We start from the raw sequence: 20363 nt of genomic DNA on the forward strand, positions 1-20363 counted from the left end.
TTTCCTCTTGCCGACGAATCCGCGCAATGCGCAGGCGTATTTCACCGATGAGGAGGTGATGATCAGACGTGATATCGGCACTACGTTTATTCCGTACATCAAGAAGGCTCCGTTTCCATTTTCGACTGATGCAGATGTGGTCGATTTGATTTTCTGTAAAGCCATCACGGAAGACCCACGTGACCTTATAAACGTACAATTTGCATTGAATTTTAAAATTTTGATCATCTTCTATCTTTAAATATAAAACAAAGTTGGCATTTGTACGACCGCGCATCACACAAGAATAGGTAGACAGCCCATTTTTTTGCTAATTTATATTCGTTTTCTTCTTCTTTTAACGAGGAAAAACGTTATGATGAAATTGGAATGCTTTTAAAATCAAAACCCAATCTTTTCGATGAAATGGTTTTTCGTACAATTTGCATGGAATTTTAAAATTTTGATCAAATGAGAGATCATTCTGAAGAACCGATTTGTTTTCTAGATAAATTGTGGACGCAAAAAAATGTATCAGAAAATTTACCAATTTTTGGCGAGACAAATTGATTCAACTGTGTGTGTGGTAGATCTCACTAAAACAAATTTAAATAGAATAAATGAAATATATATAAATAAATATATATATATATATATATATATATATATATATATATATATATATATATAAAGAAAACGAATATAAATTAGCAAAAATTGGGCTGTCTATCATTGAGTGATGCGGGGTTGTACAAATACCAAATTTGTTCTATATATAAAAATTCGACAACCTAAAAGAATTTATAAACAAACATAAATGTAACTAACAAAGTAATGATTATTAGTGAATCGTTTGAAACATCGAAATTACTTTTGGTCATGATATGTCCCCATCTAGAACCACTATACGAAAGAACGATTACATTTTTTCTTTCCAATGAACTACGAGCGTCTCCCTTGTCCCAGCACATGTGTGTTCGAAGCTTTTCATTGACTCTTGCTGCTCGAAAAACGTTCAGTGGCAGTACGGTTTGAAGCTCCCCCAAGTTCACATCTTTCGCTGTCTTCCATGGCGAGCCGGGAATAGAGCAACTACTTTAAATTCAATTTAATCTTTCTACTGATCGTGATTGAACCTATTAACGGAACTGCGCCTTCTCATTTAGCGACTTGCAATGGAAATGGTGGAAACTAATGCAGTGGTAATTGATACAGTCATAAGTGCTGGGAAATTGCGTGCGAAACAATTAACGGAATTTCGTCCTTGTGTTATTGCAGAACGTGGAAGTGAACGCTACGACGGAAAAGACGCCTCAGAAAAGAGGCGCCGACATCAACTATGGAATCGACGATGCTCCACCGTGGTATCTTAGTATCTTTATGGCTTTGCAGGTAAATTGCACCAACCGACATCAGCAGACAGTTATCTAAAAAAAATTGAAGCATGGCTTAAATGTTGCATATGTCGAATAGTGTTCGTTGAAGATATGTGGAGGCGCATGGTAGGTCTTCCTAAGCAGGACGTTAATTAATAAATCAGTGTGAAAATGCCAAATGCAAGTACCGATAGTTAACGTGTTCGAATTAATGAATATAGTTGAAAATTGCTCTTGAGCAGACAGATATGTCTCGATATAGTAAAATTCGATCTCATTTCAACCTTCTCTGCGGCCTAAGTTTATATATCTACGATGCACTTTGCGAGTCAGGTAACAGTTGCATTCACATTTGAGCACCGCCAATAGTGCGTCCTTATCATCATCAGTGCTTCCGGAGGCTGATCGTTGCCAGTCGATTAGCAGTTGAGAAAGCGGCTCTTAACCTTTCAACTTGCACATTTTCTCCGATTCATTTCATAGATTCCCAATTATATTACTCTTATCAGAGCCTAAACTAATACTAGATACTTTGTTGTAAAATTACAAACGTTTACAGTGAAATCCGTTATTAGTTTTGTTGCATTCCTGGCGGTGAAAATATACACCATCGAAAATTGATCGGAAATGATTCCATCCACTTTTATTCTGAGATGTTTTCCTTTAATGGGCAATATAAATAACATCAATTGACACGCCCTCCTCGTTAGCTTAACAAACAATGTTTGCATTTCATGAGGAGAACCGGCTAAGCGTAGTTGAGATTGAAATTCAAAGTAGCAATCAGGTCGTGCAAATTAACCAACTGAACGAACCAATCAGCCTCATCGATTCATTAATTAAACATTTTCAGATCGTGCTACGGGTAAGGAATTGATTTTATTTTTGTTGTTTTTACCTTTTCTGTACTCCAAAAGGCCACACAGAAAAGCGGCAAAATCAATCCAGAAAAGTACTAATCCATTTTCTTTGACACAGTTTGACAAAATGAGGTGTATCTGAAGGTTTAGTAAGAATCGTTACTTAACCCTTTCCCGCCCACGACTTTGTTCAAAGATTTCAATGGGAAGGAATCATCTTTGAAAAAAATGCTAGATCAAAAGTTATTTGGCATAGCCAAAATTAGTGGAAAACGAAAAAAAAAGTTTTTGATTGTAAATCAATAGTCAATTGATTGTTTTCAATAGTTTCACTATTTGTACTCAAAATTGATTATATTTGCAGTCCAATGGAACCATAAAGATGTGTCAAATATTCCTTTTTGATGTTGAAACAATTCGATGAATACATTCAAAGTTAATTGCCTATATGCCGGGTATTAAGCCACCCGGAGTGGAAATTAATTACTATGTCTGAAACTTGATTATGCATATGTACAACATGTGATAGATTTAGTTCGGAAAAGGTATTGGAGGGTAACCGCCCCTTCGGTGGGGTTTGATCCCACGACCCCAGTTCGCATGACAGGTGCTTTCCCTACTAAGCTACGAAGGTCGTCCACCGCGGCTTAGCGGGTACTGATGAAACCAAATTCCCAGCACCAGGTACCAGCCGATATCTCGTAATACATTTTCAGAACTAACTCTCTCATATGTATTTTTGTACACATGCCAACCAAGTAGGATGAGTATTTAGTATTGTCGATGAAGGTGAGAAGGTGCAAAATTTGATGGTGCTCCACAGACACCATGGGCGGGAGAGGGTTAACAGTGATCTAAGAAGTTTTGAAAAACGGAGACGAATAAAAGGTTAAGGTTAAGGTTGTGATCGTTGATCGGCCCTCAGGACTTTTCAAGCGGTCACAATCTGTTGAACAGTATACGGGACATAATTTTGTACGCCGAATTAAGAAGGGTTATTCCTCGGTAATTGACGCGCTCCAGTCTGTGCCCCTTCTTAAAGAAAGGGTAAATAACCGTCCAACCAGCTAGAAGGCAATTCCTCGTCTTCCTATATTTTCAACATAATATGATACAAACCTTCATAAAGCTGCTCACCGGCATGTTTGAGAAGCTTTATTGTTTTTCAGCTCTTTAATAGCTTTTTTTTAACCTCATCTTTACTCCACAGCTTGTCCATCGTCGCTAGTATTTATTCTGTTCACCGATGCACCGTCACTTCCACTATACAACAAAGTCTCGAAGTGTTGCTTCCACCTGGCAGCCACTTCGGTTTTATCTGTCAGCAAATTCCCTTCTTGGTCGTTGCACATAACGGGAGATGGCGCTGTCTCATAAAACCTCCGCATATCGTTCTGCTCCATTTTTTTTCCTGCGCCTGCGCTGATCACTTGTTCTTTATATTCTTTCTTCTTCCTGCGGTGGGTTCGTTTTTCGGCTACTCTTGCTTCCTTGTGCCGATCTCTATTCGATCGGGTATCCGACACCAACATCCGACTTCTGGCAATGTTCTTCTCGTCTGTCACTCTCTGACACTCCACATCGAATCAACCCGTCCTGGGTCGCCTCTGTGCAGTGCCTACCACTTCTCGTACTGTTGTGCTCACCGCTCCATGGATCGACTCCCATAGAACGTTGATGTTGTCGCTAACGTTGATTGCACTTATCCGTTCGTCGAGCTTCTGGCGGAACTCAGCCGATACTCCTTCCGACGACAATCGCTAGATATTGTAACGCATCGTTCGCTGTGATCTCTCGTTCGATACAGTTGACTGATACTGACAACGAGGTAGTGATGTGTTCGGACCTCTGAATGTCCGCACGTCGATAACATCCAAGAAATGGCGCCCATCGACCAGAACATGGTCTATCTGGTTGCAAGTTTCACCATCTGGGTGTCTCCAGGTGTGCTTTCGGATATTCTTTCGTGCAAAATAGGTGCTACTGATGGCCATCCCTCTGGCAGCAGCGAAATTTACTAGCCGTAGGCCGGTGTCATTGGTAGCGGAGTGAAGGCTCTCCCTACCAATTATGGGACGGAAAAGCTGAGATAACTACCGGAATTATACGCAAGTCCACCAGGTGCCACATTTGCCAAGTCAGTACAGCTTTCCAAAACTATTTTCCAAAAACGGGATAGACTCTTATTTGTAGTGGGCGACAAACTTGATTTGACCATGGTGCTAATCCGGCGGGATTCATTAAGGGGGGCTCCTGGGTCAGGTGCAGCCAAAAACGGGTGATTTTTCTTAAAACTATTGATAAATGAGCAATAGTCCCCAGAATGTTTATGCAAACGTGGACAATTATTATTTGCTTATTGAGAAGTTAGTTTTGATACAATTTGATCACCAGGACATGCTTCCGGATGTTCCGGAAACTTGGTTTCCCCAGGGAAGTGGACACATTTTTATTAGCTCTGAAACCCATCTTGCGACATATCAAACTTCAGGATTTTGAAAGACAAGATCAAAAGATGACTTCTTGAGAGGTTTTGGATACATTGGCCACATCCGGAAGTGTTCCCAGGAAAGTTAATAGATACGCTCAACAAAAATACGTTTTTATTTGTTTTCTAAATCGTTCAAGTGAGATGAAGCAATTAAATATTTGAAATACTAAAAATCATCTTTTTTCTAATCGTATAAAGTGTTCAAATGTAATTTACTTGCATGCTAACGTCAGTTGCTTTCAAACATCTATTTATACTTTAATTACATCATTCATTTTAAATCTATTTGAAATAATTTATCCTCATGATATTTCTTACTGAAAACCATAGAAAATGTTAGAATTAGAGCATTTGAACGTCAATCATCTTGTTCGGGACTTGAATCAGGGCAGTATTTGGGCAATTTCAATTATTTTTGTCATTTTCTTTAATAGTCTGTAATGAACTTGTAGGCGACCTTTACAGAACGTTAAGGAAATTGTTAAGAAAATTATTTTGAGCTTTTTAGTGGAATGTCTTCACTTGCCATAAGATGAGTTTGTACCATCCCATTTAATTCCACCGTCCCATGGTGGTCCACCATCAAGTGATGGAATTAAAAGGGATGGTACAAACTCGTATTATGACAAGTTAAGGAAATGTTTTTATCTTTATTTCCTTATTTAAATTCAGTTTTCCCCACTTATCTTGTTCGATGGAATATCAAAAAAGCACGTCATATGAGAAATTGGTGACAGATCTATTATTATATTGATTATATGCGTAAAATTGTTTATAAACAATAAATTCGCCATGCTATTTTAGTGACCAATCAGCATCAGCGGCCATCTTAGATACTATACCAACCTAATAATCACAAAATGAGAAGAGTAGATTTTCAGGTTATACTAAACAACACCCTACAATCCCTACAGTCGATATTTTGGTTTCGATGATACGTTTCAACGATTCGCGCGATTTATTCCATAAAAATGAGAATAGCAATGCAAAAAGTCATGTACTCGAGGGCTCTGCTCTTTCTCCAGACTTAAACTCTATTTGAAATGTTTTCGACATGATAATTTGAAAAACAGAACATATTCGATTTTGGCAACACGTTCGGAGCATTTATGTTGCCAAAATCGAATATTGCCGTAATTGAATGGTTTTTGTTTTCTCATGATATTTCACATTTCTTTACTTATTGTGACACTGTGAAATATCAAACTGTGACACTTTTTTACATGGATTTTAAAATCTAAGCGATTACCCTGAACATTTTTTACTCGATTTTTTTACATTTTTTTCACGTCGGTTTCGGGGTCTAACCATTTTTCACGAAAGTATTGAAATTTGAGCGTTTTTCTTTGAAAAAAAAAGAAGTTTACGCTATTTTTTACTATTTTTTCTCGTCGGTTTAGGGCACTAACCAGTTTATTTACAAGGACTATTATATTTACTTGGGTTATGAGCAATATCAAAAATTAAAAAAAAAATGTGTAGTACATAAAATCGCTAAGGCGTAAGCAACTGTTGTTGAGTTCAATAAAGTTAACAAAACATCTTGAGGGAACATCAGTGCGTCACGTGTCAAATATTGCTAAACGAATGAAAATGGTGTACAAAACCGAACTGAGTTCTGCTCTGCCCTGCTGGCCAAATAAAACATTGTTGATTCAACTCCTGAATCTACAGGAAAAAAAAACACAAATAAAGTTATCCAAAAAATGGGATGTATCTATTAAAGCCTGTCCACGTTAAATTTCGGACACTGAGATAATGTCTAATTGATTTGTAGCCATTTTATCAATTTGGACAAAATGAAAATATGCTGGAAGTATCACATAAAGCGAAGAGATTCAGCTGTCATGTAAATTGATCTTCTCAGTGGTTTATGAAAATTTTCAAAAAACGCATTGGATGATGGGTGTCCGAAATTAATGTGGGACAGACTGTACAATGAACATACAATGTACGATGTTCCAATGGTTTTTTCATCGACATAATAAAAATACTTCATAATACAACACAATCCTAGGTTTGTTGAGGAATGGTCAGTAAACGCACGCTATTTGACGATCAAATCGACAAACAGAGCAATACGCCATACAGCTTGACATCGCTGAATGAACAGTCGGGAATTTTCGGTTGAATTCCCCAGAACTGAGATTTTACGAACCTCTGAAACTCCCCATCATTTTCTATCGGGATTTTCTTAAATGTCACCTTCCAATTTGAATAATTATCCGTGGAGTATGGTTCCAATCAATTATATTGAGCAAGATCGACAGAGCGATAGTATTATAATTATGAACTAGCGAACGGTGAACCGCGATGCGCAATGTGCTACTCGTGCATGCGGTTGCAATGGTATAATAAGATGATTGTTCATTACTTGGTTGGGATTCCAATCAAACAAATCGGTGAATCTATAGAAACTCGTTATTCACGAGAGCGAACGAAAATATTCTAAGGTGTCATAAAATGGTCAACTGCACATATTAGCGCAATTAAATAATAAAGTGGTTTTATCCCACTTATATTCAACTAATCCATGAAACAGCGCGAGATAGTATCAATAATTTGATTTTCCTAATCATTGTTCATTAGCAGTCAGTTAGCATTCTCTCATAGTAGGGAAGGTTTTCAATGAAAGCACTTTTTGAAAAATGTCGTAACACCACAGCTTTTAGGACTATTTTTAGCTAATTTCTAATGCATGCATTCGTCTCTTAGACTAAGTTTTCCGTATCTGATCAACACTGCCATTCTTATGTGGTGGAATTTAGTTTTACATTTTATTTGTTTAAGGGAGACTGGGGAGACCTGATTTGTCATTTCTTGTAAATATATTATAGTCAAAAATATATTGACGCGGTTTTCGCACACATTCTCGAACAAAAACACAATTTAGTCACGTTAATTAATTATCTTGAGTGTCCACAGCACATGTTTGACATGAAAAACTTTTTTTCAGCTGGTCAGTTACTTCCCGTCTCAACTGTCTTGTCTTGCATTGGCATTCTCTCGAGTTCACCCTTGCTTCATGCAGGCTTTGTGACATATCGTAAAGGGTGCGAATATTACTAGTTATTGAGGCAGGTTTTTCTTGTCGGCGTATGTTGAAGAGCCGTACAAGACTCTCCCCCACCCGCTGAATCCGAGCAAGTCATGCGCAGTTATGTCTCGCCAATTAGAAGCTGATGGTCAGATGCGATGTCAACGCAGCGTTTATTCCGGACATGTTGTATGGCCTGGGCGTCCTTTCATGCAACAATGACTAACAGAATCGAAGCGAACTTTTATCAGGTATGCTCTCCGAGTACTACCCTGGAACAATACGGTTAGATTGCCTTCCTACGAAGAATGGTGTAAAATAATAGATTTGCAAACTCTAGCTGCTAGAAGAAAACTTTCTCAAAGGCTCTTCGTGTTCGGAATTCTTTCCGAATATGTAGACTGTGGCTTCTCGCCAAAGGACACATCAACGTGTCTCGAAGACAACTACGGCATTAAACACTTCTTGCGCAACCTACTCACCGTACCTCTTCCGGGTTTTCTACTAAATATTATCTTCGCTTGACGTTATTCCGGCATACGAACAACGTGTCCAGCCCACTGTAATCTGCCGTGTTGTATAAGCTTAATAATATCCAGCCCTTTATACACCTGGTACAATTCGTGATTCATGCGGCGCCGCCAAATACCGTTCTCCTGTTTACCGCCGAGTATTGTCCGCAGCACCTTACGCTCAAACACTCCGAGAGCTCTCCGATCAGCCTCCTTTAACGTCCATGTTTCATGGCAGTATAAAGCCACCGGAAGAATCAGAGTAGTATACAGCGCGAATTTTGTCTTCGTTTACAGACTAAGGGACTTAAGCTGGTTACGAAGTCCGCAATAAGCCCTATTTGCAGCTGAAATGCGCCTTTTTACCTCGCGGGTAACATCATTATCGCACGTCACTAATGTTCCAAGATACACAACTTCTTCTACCACTTCAAATATTGTATCATCCAGCACCATTTCACTACCACCACCACTAATGAACCCACGTTGATTGCCAGCGACCATGTACTTCGATTTGCTGGTATTGATCGTGAGTCCAATCCTCGCTGTCTCACTCTTAAAAGGCACAAAAGCCTCTTCCATGGCACGACGATCAATCCCGGTTAAAAATTACTGTGTCTGAAACTCGATTTGTGTAATTGCACAACATGTGTAATATTTAGTTTGCAAAAGGTATTGGAGGGTAACCACTTCCTTCGGTGAGCTTTGATTCCACGATACCAGTACGGTTACGGAAGTGGTTACCCTACAATACATTTTTCAAACTCAATCTTTCACATGTTGTGCAATTGCACAAATCGGGTTTCAGACTTAGTAATTAATTTTATTTCAAGGAACATAAAAAGTATGCTTGAAAAACTAGCCGATACACCTTGATACCGTTTCTGATACGGCCTCTTGCCCTCGAGAAACTGTCGATAGGTCCTAGAAGAGGAACCGTCCTAAACCCCAGACTACTGGTCTATAGCCAACGGTAGTCAACGGGATGGGCACGTTGGTTTCTTTTAGTCCTCGAATCCCGGGGTCGATGGAGGTAAATGGGGAGCTTTTCGGACTTGCTAAAAATCGGGAGCTTGGAGGTTAGGTTACAAATAGTTTACTTACGGTATGTATGGGGGTGACAATGTCAGACTACCTACAAGGCCAACTTGCTGCTCGACGGCGTGCACGAATCGCGACGATAGTAACAAAACTGGCTTGGCTTCGCTTGGGTGGCGGAACTCGCTGGATTGGTTCGGCCGCCGGATAACGGATTGCGCTGTACTCGGTAGTTATGACCAAAAAGGGGTCGACGGATGGCGGAACTCGCCGAATTGCCGACGGATGGCGTGACTCGTTGGGATGGCCGACGGATTGAGCGATGTGGAACTCACAGGTTTGCCGATGAATGGTTCGGCTGACGGATGGCGTGGCCAGTTGGAGGTCTGACGGATGACGTTGTCCTTACACGACTTGCGGAAGGATGTCCAAAAGGGATCGACGGATGATGGAACTCTTCGAATTTCAGATGGAGGGTTCGATCGACTGATGGCGCGATTCGCCGGAATGGCCGACGGATGGCGCGATGCGTGGGCTTGTCCAACGGACGGTAAAACTCGCCCAATTTAGAATTTTGAATTTTGAATACCCATATTGCCAGGGTTTATTCTAAATGAGTTTTTGGCCCGTACTGGCCCTCCGGGAACTTGTTCCAGAATGACCGTTCCGGTTGATGTCCATCCTATGGTCTCAACTACATAAAAAACATGTTTCCGGAAAAAATCCAAGAATTTTGATACCAATATTGCCAGGGTTTATTCTAAATGAGTTTTTGGCCACTACTGGCCTTCCGGGAACTTTTTCCAGAATGACCGTTCCGGTTGATATTCATCCTATGGTCTCAACTACATGAAAAACATGTTTCCGGAACAATTCCAAGAATTTAGATACCCATATTGCCAGGGAATCTCCCAAATGAATTTATGGTCACTGTAGGCCCTCCGGGAACCTGTTCCAGAATGACCATTCCAGTTGATATCCATCCTATGGTCTTAACTACATGGAAAACATGTTTCCGGAACAATTCCAAGAATATTGATACCCATATTGCTAAGGTTTCTACCAAATGAATTAATGGTCACTTTAGGCCCTCCGGGAACCTGTTCCAGAATGACCGTTCCGGGTCATATCCAATCTATGGTCTCAAGTACATGGAAAACATGTTTCCGGAACAATTCAAAAAATTTGGATACCCATATTGCCAGAGTGAGAGTTTGGCCCCTACGGGCCCTCCGGGAACCTGTTCTAGAATGACCGTTCCGGTTCATATCTATCTTATGGTCTCAACTACATGGAAATTATGTTTCCGGAACAATTCCAAGAATTTTGATACCCATATTGCTAGGGTTTATTCTAAACGAGTTTTTGGCCACTACGGGCCCTCCGGGAACCTGTTCCAGAATTACCGTTCCGGTTCATGTCCATCCTATGATTTCAACTATATGAATAACATGTTCCCGAAACAATTTCAAGAATTTTGATACCCATATTGCCAGGAATGAATTTGCGGCCACTATAGGGCCCACGGGAACCTATTCCGGGATGTCCGTTCCGAGTCCATATGATCACGTGGTCCTAATACGTTGGGAAGTCATAATCCTCGAATTTTCTGCGAAACTGGTAACTCGGGATACAAGAAATCATCATTGGATTCTATAAGATCAACTTCTCCATTTTTGAGACATGGTCTAGCAAATCCGGAACTCCGGTAACCAGGTAATCCAGATCGGTCCTATTTGACATGGATCGGATAAAGGATGAATTTCTTAATCCATAGCAAACGAAATCGTCCAAATCGGTTTGAAAGCTGACGAAAGTTTTGGTCATACCAAAACGTGGGTACCTGGTACCCTGTCGGTACGTTACGGGTAAAATATTCAGAAGCCCCTCCCCAAGCCCCCCTTACTGGATTTTCATTTTCGTACCACCCAAACCTAAATTTTGCCGAGTTTGAAGATGTCACGGAGTTTCAATTTCCTGCGATGTTCAGAACCCTAAAAAAACTTCACTTGAAAACGAAAAAGGTACCCGGGTACCCTGTCGGTAACAAAAGGGTTAATATTCTTCTCACCCAGATATTTGTTCATTTGTAACGCTTGACGGTAACAACTTTTGGTAGCCAGGGATTTCTTGTATGACTGAGGACTTTCCAAGAGATTTCTTGGGTAGCGTAGAACATATATGTAACGATCACATTCTATTCTAAGGATCACAAAAAGCATGTATCAATTTTGAAACAAGTCGACTTCTGGTTAGGCGTGTAGACCTTTTGTCCTTACTCCAGAGATTTCTTGAATGATCCGGAACATATGCTGTGAACGCATTCTATATGCTAAGTACCGAAAATAGCATATACCGATACCCTAATAGCACAGTTCAGATCGATTTCGTTGCAGCAACTCCAATGTGACTGATTTGGTCGCACATAAGTCGTAGTGACTAGTATATGACAAGTGTGCTACTCGGGTAGACCTTAGACGATAGACCTTTGGTTACGCAGGCAGACCTTAAGATCTTACTTCTGAGATTTGTTGGATGCCTAAGGCCTCACTACAAGGCCTTTTTGGAGACCCAGAAGATATACTGTGAACACTTATTGTTCTAAGAAGCGCATTGAGCATGTAACATATTTGAAACTGGTTGATAGTCCTTTGGTTACGCATGTAGACTATCAAGCCTTACTTTAAGGATTACTTGTATAACCATGGACGAAAACTGTAAACCTAAACAGTGTACACAACTTATACGAATTTCTGTTTCCAAAACGGTCAAAATTATCTAAATCGATTGAAAATTGTTAAAGTTTTGAAAATGACAATTTATGGACACACGGGTACCCTGTCGCCCATCCACGTGGTAGAAAAAATCAGATGCCCCTCCCCACGTCCCCTTCACCGTATCCTCATGATTTTCTCACAGATGCTACATTTTATCCAGTATTTAGATGTCACCTAGTTCCACAAATGAACTTGCTAACAAAAATGAGTTTATTATAATTTAACTTTTACACCTATTTGAAATCGCTTGCACCACTAATGAGTGCACTGCTATGGTTCACATAGTTGTGCCATGCCATCCATCGTTGTCTTATTAAACTCACAGCTGTTGGACTGTTGCTGCACTATGGAATTAATTTTATATAATAAAAATTGTTTCAATAGTTTTTCAAGCAAAATCTGAAGATATTCAACAGCATATTTATAACAAGACGAATCGACTAAACCCATCTTTAAGTGTGTAATTTTGAAACATTTCATTAAAACCCCTCTACAACCACTATTGGTGGTTGCTTCACTAAGGGTAGGGTTACTCTAGTTAATTCATCATACAGTATCAGTAGCACGCCGGCTAGCGATTTAAATGTTATTAAATGCTTACCTGCTAATGATCTGGTACTGTTTTTAAAATCAGTCAATTATCTGAAGCTGCGATCAGTTCCCATTCCTATTAATATTCTAAGATAAATAACTCCGATATTGATTACAGAATCTACTGAATGACTACCCGAGCAAAGTCTGATATCATAAATAGGGCAAGTTAAAAACATATTTTGATCATGACATCAAATTGAAATCATAATTTGTTTTCAAATTCTAATTTTCGTGATTGATTACATCTTTTGATTTTATTTTGTTGTAGATTTCTAAATCTTCATCAAACTGATTAATTATTTTGTTAACGAAAACCAACATCAAAATTAGTTTTCTATTTGCTTTCATCGACAGCAGGAATAGTTTTCAAATTAATGTCGCAGTAAGATTTTTCTGCTATAGATTTTGATCTTTTAGTGTTAAAACGACCAATCTGAGTTATCAAAATTTGGCATTTCACAAAAACAAAAATTAATTGTCGTTATCCCAAGCTTTGCTCAGGAACATTCCTGTCTTTAAAATTCCATCTAAAGTGTTTGAATCACATTTCTTTTTTTTTTTTTCAGCATTACCTCACGATGATCGGCGCTATTGTATCGATACCATTCATACTTACACCTGCCCTATGCATGGAAGATGAAGATCCTTCGCGGGGAATAATTATTTCCACTATGATTTTTGTGACCGGGTTGGTGACGTATATTCAAGCTACCTGGGGGTGCCGACTTCCTATCGTTCAGGGAGGCACCATTTCTTTCCTAGTGCCCACTTTGGCTATCCTGAACTTACCGCAGTGGCAATGCCCCGCAAAAGACGTAATCGCTGCCATGGATCCGGAGGAAAAAAGTGAACTCTGGCAAATCAGGATGCGAGAACTTTCCGGAGCTATCGCAGTCTCAGCACTGTTCCAAGTTATCATAGGATACACTGGACTTGTAGGGAAACTTTTGAAAATCATCACCCCGTTGACCATTGTTCCTACTGTATCTTTGGTCGGCTTGACCTTATTCTCACACGCAAGTGAAACTGCTTCAAAGCACTGGGGCATAGCAGCAGGAACAATTCTCCTAATGACCCTATTTTCCCAGGCCATGACCAACGTTCAAATACCAACTCTCAAATACCGTAAATCACATGGTGTAGAAATTGGCTGGTTTCCACTATTCAAGCTGTTTCCAGTACTGCTGACAATCATCATCATGTGGTCATTGTGTGCAGTGCTCACTGCAACCAACATCTTCCCAGAGGGCCATCCAGCACGCACAGATGTTCGACTTCGAGTTCTCCAAGATGCAGCATGGTTCCGTATTCCATATCCAGGCCAGTTCGGAGCACCAACGGTCACGTTGGCAGGTGTATTGGGTATGCTTGCAGGGGTGTTGGCCTGCACGGTAGAATCCATCAGCTACTATCCAACTGTATCGCAGATGTGCGGCGCTCCACCACCTCCACTTCATGCCATAAATCGGGGCATCGGGATGGAGGGTCTAGGAACAATATTGGCAGGTTTGTGGGGATCCGGTAATGGAACCAACACATTTGGTGAAAACGTTGGGGCCATTGGTGTCACAAAAGTAGGCAGTAGGCGCGTCATCCAATGGGCTGCTATGATCATGATTCTTCAAGGTGTTCTGAACAAATTTGGAGCCGCATTCATCATGATTCCAGATCCAGTTGTTGGAGGAATATTCTGTGTTATGTTCGGAATGATTGCAGCATTCGGTCTATCTGCCTTACAATACGTTGATCTACGCTCGGCGCGAAACCTATACATACTGGGATTGTCGATCTTTTTCCCTTTAGTATTATGCTTATGGCTTAAAGACCATCCAGATTTTATTCAGACCGGAAATCAAACGTTAGACTCAACGCTATCAGTACTGCTCGGAACGAGTATCCTCGTGGGCGGTTGCTTAGGATGCATTCTTGATAATCTTATACCTGGTACCCAAGAGGAGCGGGGCTTAAAAGCGTGGGGCAATGAGATGGCGCTCAATGTCGAAGACATAGTCAACGATGGAACGCAGTCTACATTCGATTTCCCTTATGGAATGAAATTGTTAAAAAGGTAATTGTCATGCATGATTTATTGAATTTGAGATGTTCGACTAATCCATCTAATGTTTGTTTCAATTTACATTACAGCTGGAAATGGACTAGGCATGTGCCATTCTTACCGACTTACAAGATGAAATTGTAGGTTTATAAAAAGAATAATCTACCTAATACATATAATAGGGTATAATACTTATCATGAATCTTATGTATTGAGCTTTATAAGAATCAGTCAAATATAGCGGCAATTAGTTTATAACGAACAAACCAAAACATGTATATACTAATAAACGTATTCTAGAATTGATTTTATCTCGTTTATCAGGGTTCCATAACTTTTCTTTAAAATATCCATATTTCATATCGATTGCTAAATCCAACGAGGTTCGCGTGACTAACATAACATCTAGGTTACTAAGACCTGACAGCCAAAATACCGGTACTACAAGTGTCAAACAGATGTTGGTGATGAAACCAAACATGCACTACAACATGATCCATAAATTATGACCAATTGAAGCTTGTTGAAGGGGGGTCCCGTAGCGTAGTTGGCTACACGTTCGCCTCATAAGCGGACGGTCATGGGTTCGATTCCCAGCCCCTTCACCAAGCCCTTGTCAGTTGCCGGAGTTGCAGCCCAAACGGTTGCGTTTTGGGGTGCGCGTCCTACCGACACGGCTGCCCAATGACGACTGACAAATTGTTCTTCTCGGAGGCATTCCTCCAACGTAACCGGATAAACGGCAACCGAACAATGCATCGAGCAATTGGATTCACGATATGGACAAATGGACACAATGGACTCACGATGAGATGGACCCGGCAATGATAACAATAACGAATGTCTAAAAATAGATTCTGTGTGGATTCTGTACAGCAGAATACCACAGTAGATCACGGCACAGTAGCGGTTAAGAAACACAGAGTGCCTACCAAATAAAGAAACGAATTAAAAAAAAAAAGAAGCTTGTTGAAGCATAATTTGGCAAAATAATGTAAATATGATTACAGCGCCACTAACTGCAGGATTTTACAAAGAAATTATTTGGAAAATTACTGATTTAGAATGATATGAAGATAAAGGACCCTATAGGGTCAAACACTTGACAAATAAAATGACAGAAAATATGTAAGACCCGAGCGTGTACGTACACGCACATTTCACTCACACTTTTACTCAATTTATTTGGAACCACGAGCAGCTGTCGCAGCATAATCAAATGGGATTATTTGCAACCACGAACCGTGCGTTCGTCTTGGTGAGAAATGTCGGCGAGACCCTAATAGTGCTTAGTAAGCGTCCTAAGCGAGGTGTCGCTTCTTGAAATCCTTCTAAATTGAGAAATAATAAACCAATTTAGGAATAATACTCTCTGTGACAACTCTATGTGTGTGTTTAATTTGAAAAAAGTATTGGAGGTAACCACTTTCATTCGATGGGACTCGAACCCATGACCCTCAGAGTACGCTAGACTGATGGCGCTTTTACCCAATTAAGCTACAAAGGACCTCCGTCGGCCTTCGCAGCTTAACGACTATACTGAATGATCCAACAGCTGATTTAAACGGGAATGTATGCAGTGTTTATTTCGATCGTTTTAGCTTATAGCTAGTTTTACATGTTAAGGGCCGATGCCCACGTAGCGTTTTTTCAACGCAACGTGCACGCAGCGGTGAAATAACGCAGGTGGTCGTCACCGCTTTTTCCCGACACGATGTGCGGGCACAGTTGAAAAGACGCTACGTGGGCATCGAGCCTAAGTGCTCGGCTGCATAGCCCTTTGGAGATTTGAATTCTAGATGATATTTTATAGTAATATGATGTTTGTTTAAATTAAATTTGGCATGTTACCTTTGAGTAGGCCATGATTGATTTGTAAATTTGATAACCTAACTACTATGTACACTAATTTTTACAATAATAATTTGATATTACGGAGAAAAAGAAAAATTTGGAAGGCTACGCGGAAATAACGCGCAGGGGGCATTCTCCGCATAGAACAAATCATACATATTGTGCGTTGAGGGGAGTCCCGTAGCGTAGTTATCTACACGTTTGCCTTACAAGCGAATGGTTCGAATGGGTTCGATTCCCAGCCCCTCCACCAAACCTTCGTCAGTCGCCGGATGCGCAGCCTATACGGTGTCGTATTGGAAAGTGCCATTACAGTTACGACTGCCTGATGACGACTGACAAATTGTTCTTCTCGGAGGCATTCCTCCGCAACGTACCCGGATAAATGGAAACCGAACAATGCGCAACGATCATTGGATTCACGACGCGGACAGATGGACACAATAGACTCACGAAGAGATGGACCAGCAACGATAACAACAATGAATAATGGAAAGTCTAAAAATAGATTCTGTGTGGATTCTGGCAGCAGAATACCACAGTAGATCTCGGCACAGTATCGGTTAAGTAACACAGAGTGCCTACCAAATAAAGAAAGGAATAAAAAAAATAGTGTGCGTTGAATTGAATTCAATCAATTGTCGTTAAGTCCTGTGTACATAAACATGTAATAAATCCTTATTCCAACACCAAAGACTAAATATTTAGTATTTGTCAGTGGTCTACCAATGTATAAACAGATTCAAGAGAGACTTGATCTCTTGGCCCGTTGTATTATGAAAACCATTATAGCAGAGTTAATTTTACCCCAAAAGTGTTCCTGATTATGTTGGTGTTGACTGCATAAAAATCTAATATACATTGGTTCAGTGCTTCAGTGCTATAGTTTCATCGTTTCATGTTCTAAAACTCTTATATAATGATTGATTTTGGGCGGCCTAATGAATCTGGATAGACTTTCTGCCTTACCATGAGGCCACCATATCAAGTATGTTAGAGAATACTACCCAGCACAAGGATTCGGGCTAATGTGCTATGAGCGAAGCAAAGTCGTTTAGGTAGGGCCTGCATGTAGATGCTGCTTTCCATATAAGCCCGCTGTCAAGCCCCCCCCCCCCGCGCTTAAGCAAGCTCCACAACTCGCAGTGGCCAGGCGTGGCGTCGCGTCGTCATGTCCTTGGGCATAGTCCTCGCTGCCCCCTAAGAGCCACAATCTTTAACTTATAAATTACATGTTCGGTAGCATAGCTGTCTTCGATCACTAGGAAAATATTCGTTGGAGGCGCTTTGATTTTTTCTTGCAATGCGTAATAACCTAAATTACACCAAGCGCCCAAGTTGTTGGCTGTTGAGAGTGACCCAACGGACCCTAAACCGATCTTTACACTCACCAAAGCGCTCGTGTCGTATTTTGATGCCAGCCAGACGGTAAACCTCAGAAGTTCGTGTCCTGGGAGGAGTGTGAGGATCATCCGCAAGAACTTATTTTGAGCTCGTTGGAGTTTTAGATGATGAGTTTTTGCGCAGCTCTCCCAGACCGTCATGCCGTAATCGATCACAGGGAGGATGATTTGCTTATAGACAGCAAGCTTATTCTTCTGGGAGAATAACGACCGACGGTTGATCAAAGGGTACAGTAGCTTCAACAAAAAGTTACACTTAGTCACCGTCTTGTCAACTTGTTGCCGGAAAATAAGCTTGCTGTCGAGGTTCAAGCCAAGATAGTCGACCTCATTGGCCACAGTCGTGCCATTGAGGATTATTTTACAGTCCCCAGGCGGAACATGTTTAGGGGATTTAGAGTGGGGGAAAATGATGACCTGGGTCTTCACCGCGTTGAAACAGATCCTCCAGCTGGTGAGGTACTCTGTCAGGGCATCTAGGCCTCGTTCGAGTTTTGCCACTGGCGTTCGTTTGTGTATGGCGAAAAAGCATAGAATGCCGCCTTCTGTAGGTTCTGGCATATCGAAGGTGAACAGATTGAAACGCAGGGGCCCGCGGATACTGCCCTGAGCGACGCCTGCGACGATGATGTGCGCATTGGAACTTGCTCCGCTGATTGAAACTCGGAATGTCCTTGACGACAAGTAATTGTTGATGATTTTCAACAGGTAGCTGGGAAGATTGTAGCGTTGAAGTTTGTACACCAGGCCATCATGCCATACATTGTCGAATGCCTTCTCGACATCGAGTAAGGCCATGGAGGATGCTTTAGAGACAAATAAACTTGTTCCGTCTGAGGACGTTGATAACTCGGGTCAGTTGGTGTACGGTTGACCGACCGCGTCGGAAACCAAACTGTTCCTCGAGCATGATGTTGAGATTTTCGGCAGACTTATGTAACCAATGATAAATAGTTTTTTTTTCGAATAGCTTGGATAACCCTGAGACAAGACTGATAGGGCGATAACTTGGGAGGAAGGATCCTTCCCAGGCTTATGGATGGGGATGACTTTTTCTGACTTCCAAAACGATGGAAAATGGAAAATAGCTGAGCCGGAGACACTGATTAAAGACAAGCTAAAGGTGCTCGAAGAATGGAGCACTCATATGTTTGAGTTCGAAATTCAGGATGCTGTCGATGCTTGGGGCCTTCATTTTTCCATTATTTGATATAGGCTGCCAATTCACCAGCTGTGATCTCCGAGAAGTCGTTGGGAATAATATGGATGTTGTTAGCATGCTCATTAACGGCTGCTTCGTGTGGACTGATGATGTTTTGTCCAAGATTGTGCGGGCTGACGAAGTGATGACCTATCTCGGCGACCTTCTCGGCAGGAATTATCAAGCGATCATTAGAGCCTAATGTCAAAGGGATCATAGGTGGATTGGGTCGAGGCTCGGATTTTAGAATTTTGGACAACTTCCAGAACGGCGAACCACGTTGTGAGTGAAGACACATGAGATCTTTGATGAGGGTGTCAATGGTTTAGGTGTTGCTTACCTGACGAGCCGTTGGAACATGCTGCTCACTGTCCACCGAGATTGCCTCTTCAATGGCGCACAGTTGGCGGTCGATACTTTCCGGAGTCTCCGGAGTGGCGAATGGCCCTGGTCGGCCGGTCGAGTCGCACGATGCGAAAGTCCGGGATGTTGACGTTTACGTCCGGTTTTAGGTCCCTTTCGATGATGAACGCCACGTCTATTTTCTTCTCCTCAAGGAAATCCTTCAGCTCATTTGTTTTGCTCTTGAGCGAGCAAGCGTTCCAGGCCCACCCTAGCAGCTTATGTCAACGATGAACATGCCAAGAGTGAAGACCTGGTCGAATCGGGTTTTGCAATCACGCAGCCGAGTGGCGAGCGAGAAGATTGGCATCAGCTGCTCCGGGGTGTACCGCGGAGCAGATTCTTCAGGCGAGACAGTTTGATTCTCCGGCTGCCGACGGAATCTAGAAGGAAGAAGCGGGGGCCATTCGCTGGAGGATGGAGCTGGTGGTCCTGGGGCTTTAATCAACGCAGCTGCTGCGGCCAGTCGCTTGTGTGGCTGCAACGGTGGAAGTACTGGTAGCGCTCGTCGAAAAGCCGGGATGTCAGGAAGGTTCACTTCGTCGATCACTGGAACACGGTTCCTCTTCGGATGGAGCTTTCCTTCGGATTTCCAGGAACTCCGCGCGTTTCGGGCAGCCCTTCGCCACAGTTGACGCACTTCACGAAGACATGCGGGCACTTCTCCATCCGCTCAGTCTGCACCTGCGGCAGCTGGGTTTGCTGCTTTTTGCGCTTCTTCGGCGGATTGCCGGCGTCATCAAGTGGCAACGACGAGAACACGTTGCTCGACAAAATAATCTT

The 20363-nt window shown here is 41.5% G+C and overlaps 1 protein-coding gene across 1 annotated transcript; it reads left to right on the forward strand.

Moving 5' to 3' along the window:
- Nucleotides 1-987: 987 nt before the first annotated feature.
- On the forward strand, nucleotides 988-17286 carry LOC134207750 (solute carrier family 23 member 2). Its single transcript, XM_062683617.1, has 4 exons — nucleotides 988-1181; nucleotides 1258-1371; nucleotides 13231-14732; nucleotides 14810-17286. The coding sequence occupies exons 1-4, from the start codon at nucleotides 1155-1157 to the stop codon at nucleotides 14862-14864; spliced, it is 1698 nt and encodes a 565-aa protein (XP_062539601.1). The 5' UTR covers nucleotides 988-1154; the 3' UTR covers nucleotides 14865-17286.
- The last annotated feature ends 3077 nt before the right edge of the window (nucleotides 17287-20363 follow it).

The sequence above is a fragment of the Armigeres subalbatus genome, chromosome 1 (assembly GCF_024139115.2).
Source record: "Armigeres subalbatus isolate Guangzhou_Male chromosome 1, GZ_Asu_2, whole genome shotgun sequence".
NCBI lineage: Eukaryota > Metazoa > Arthropoda > Insecta > Diptera > Culicidae > Armigeres > Armigeres subalbatus.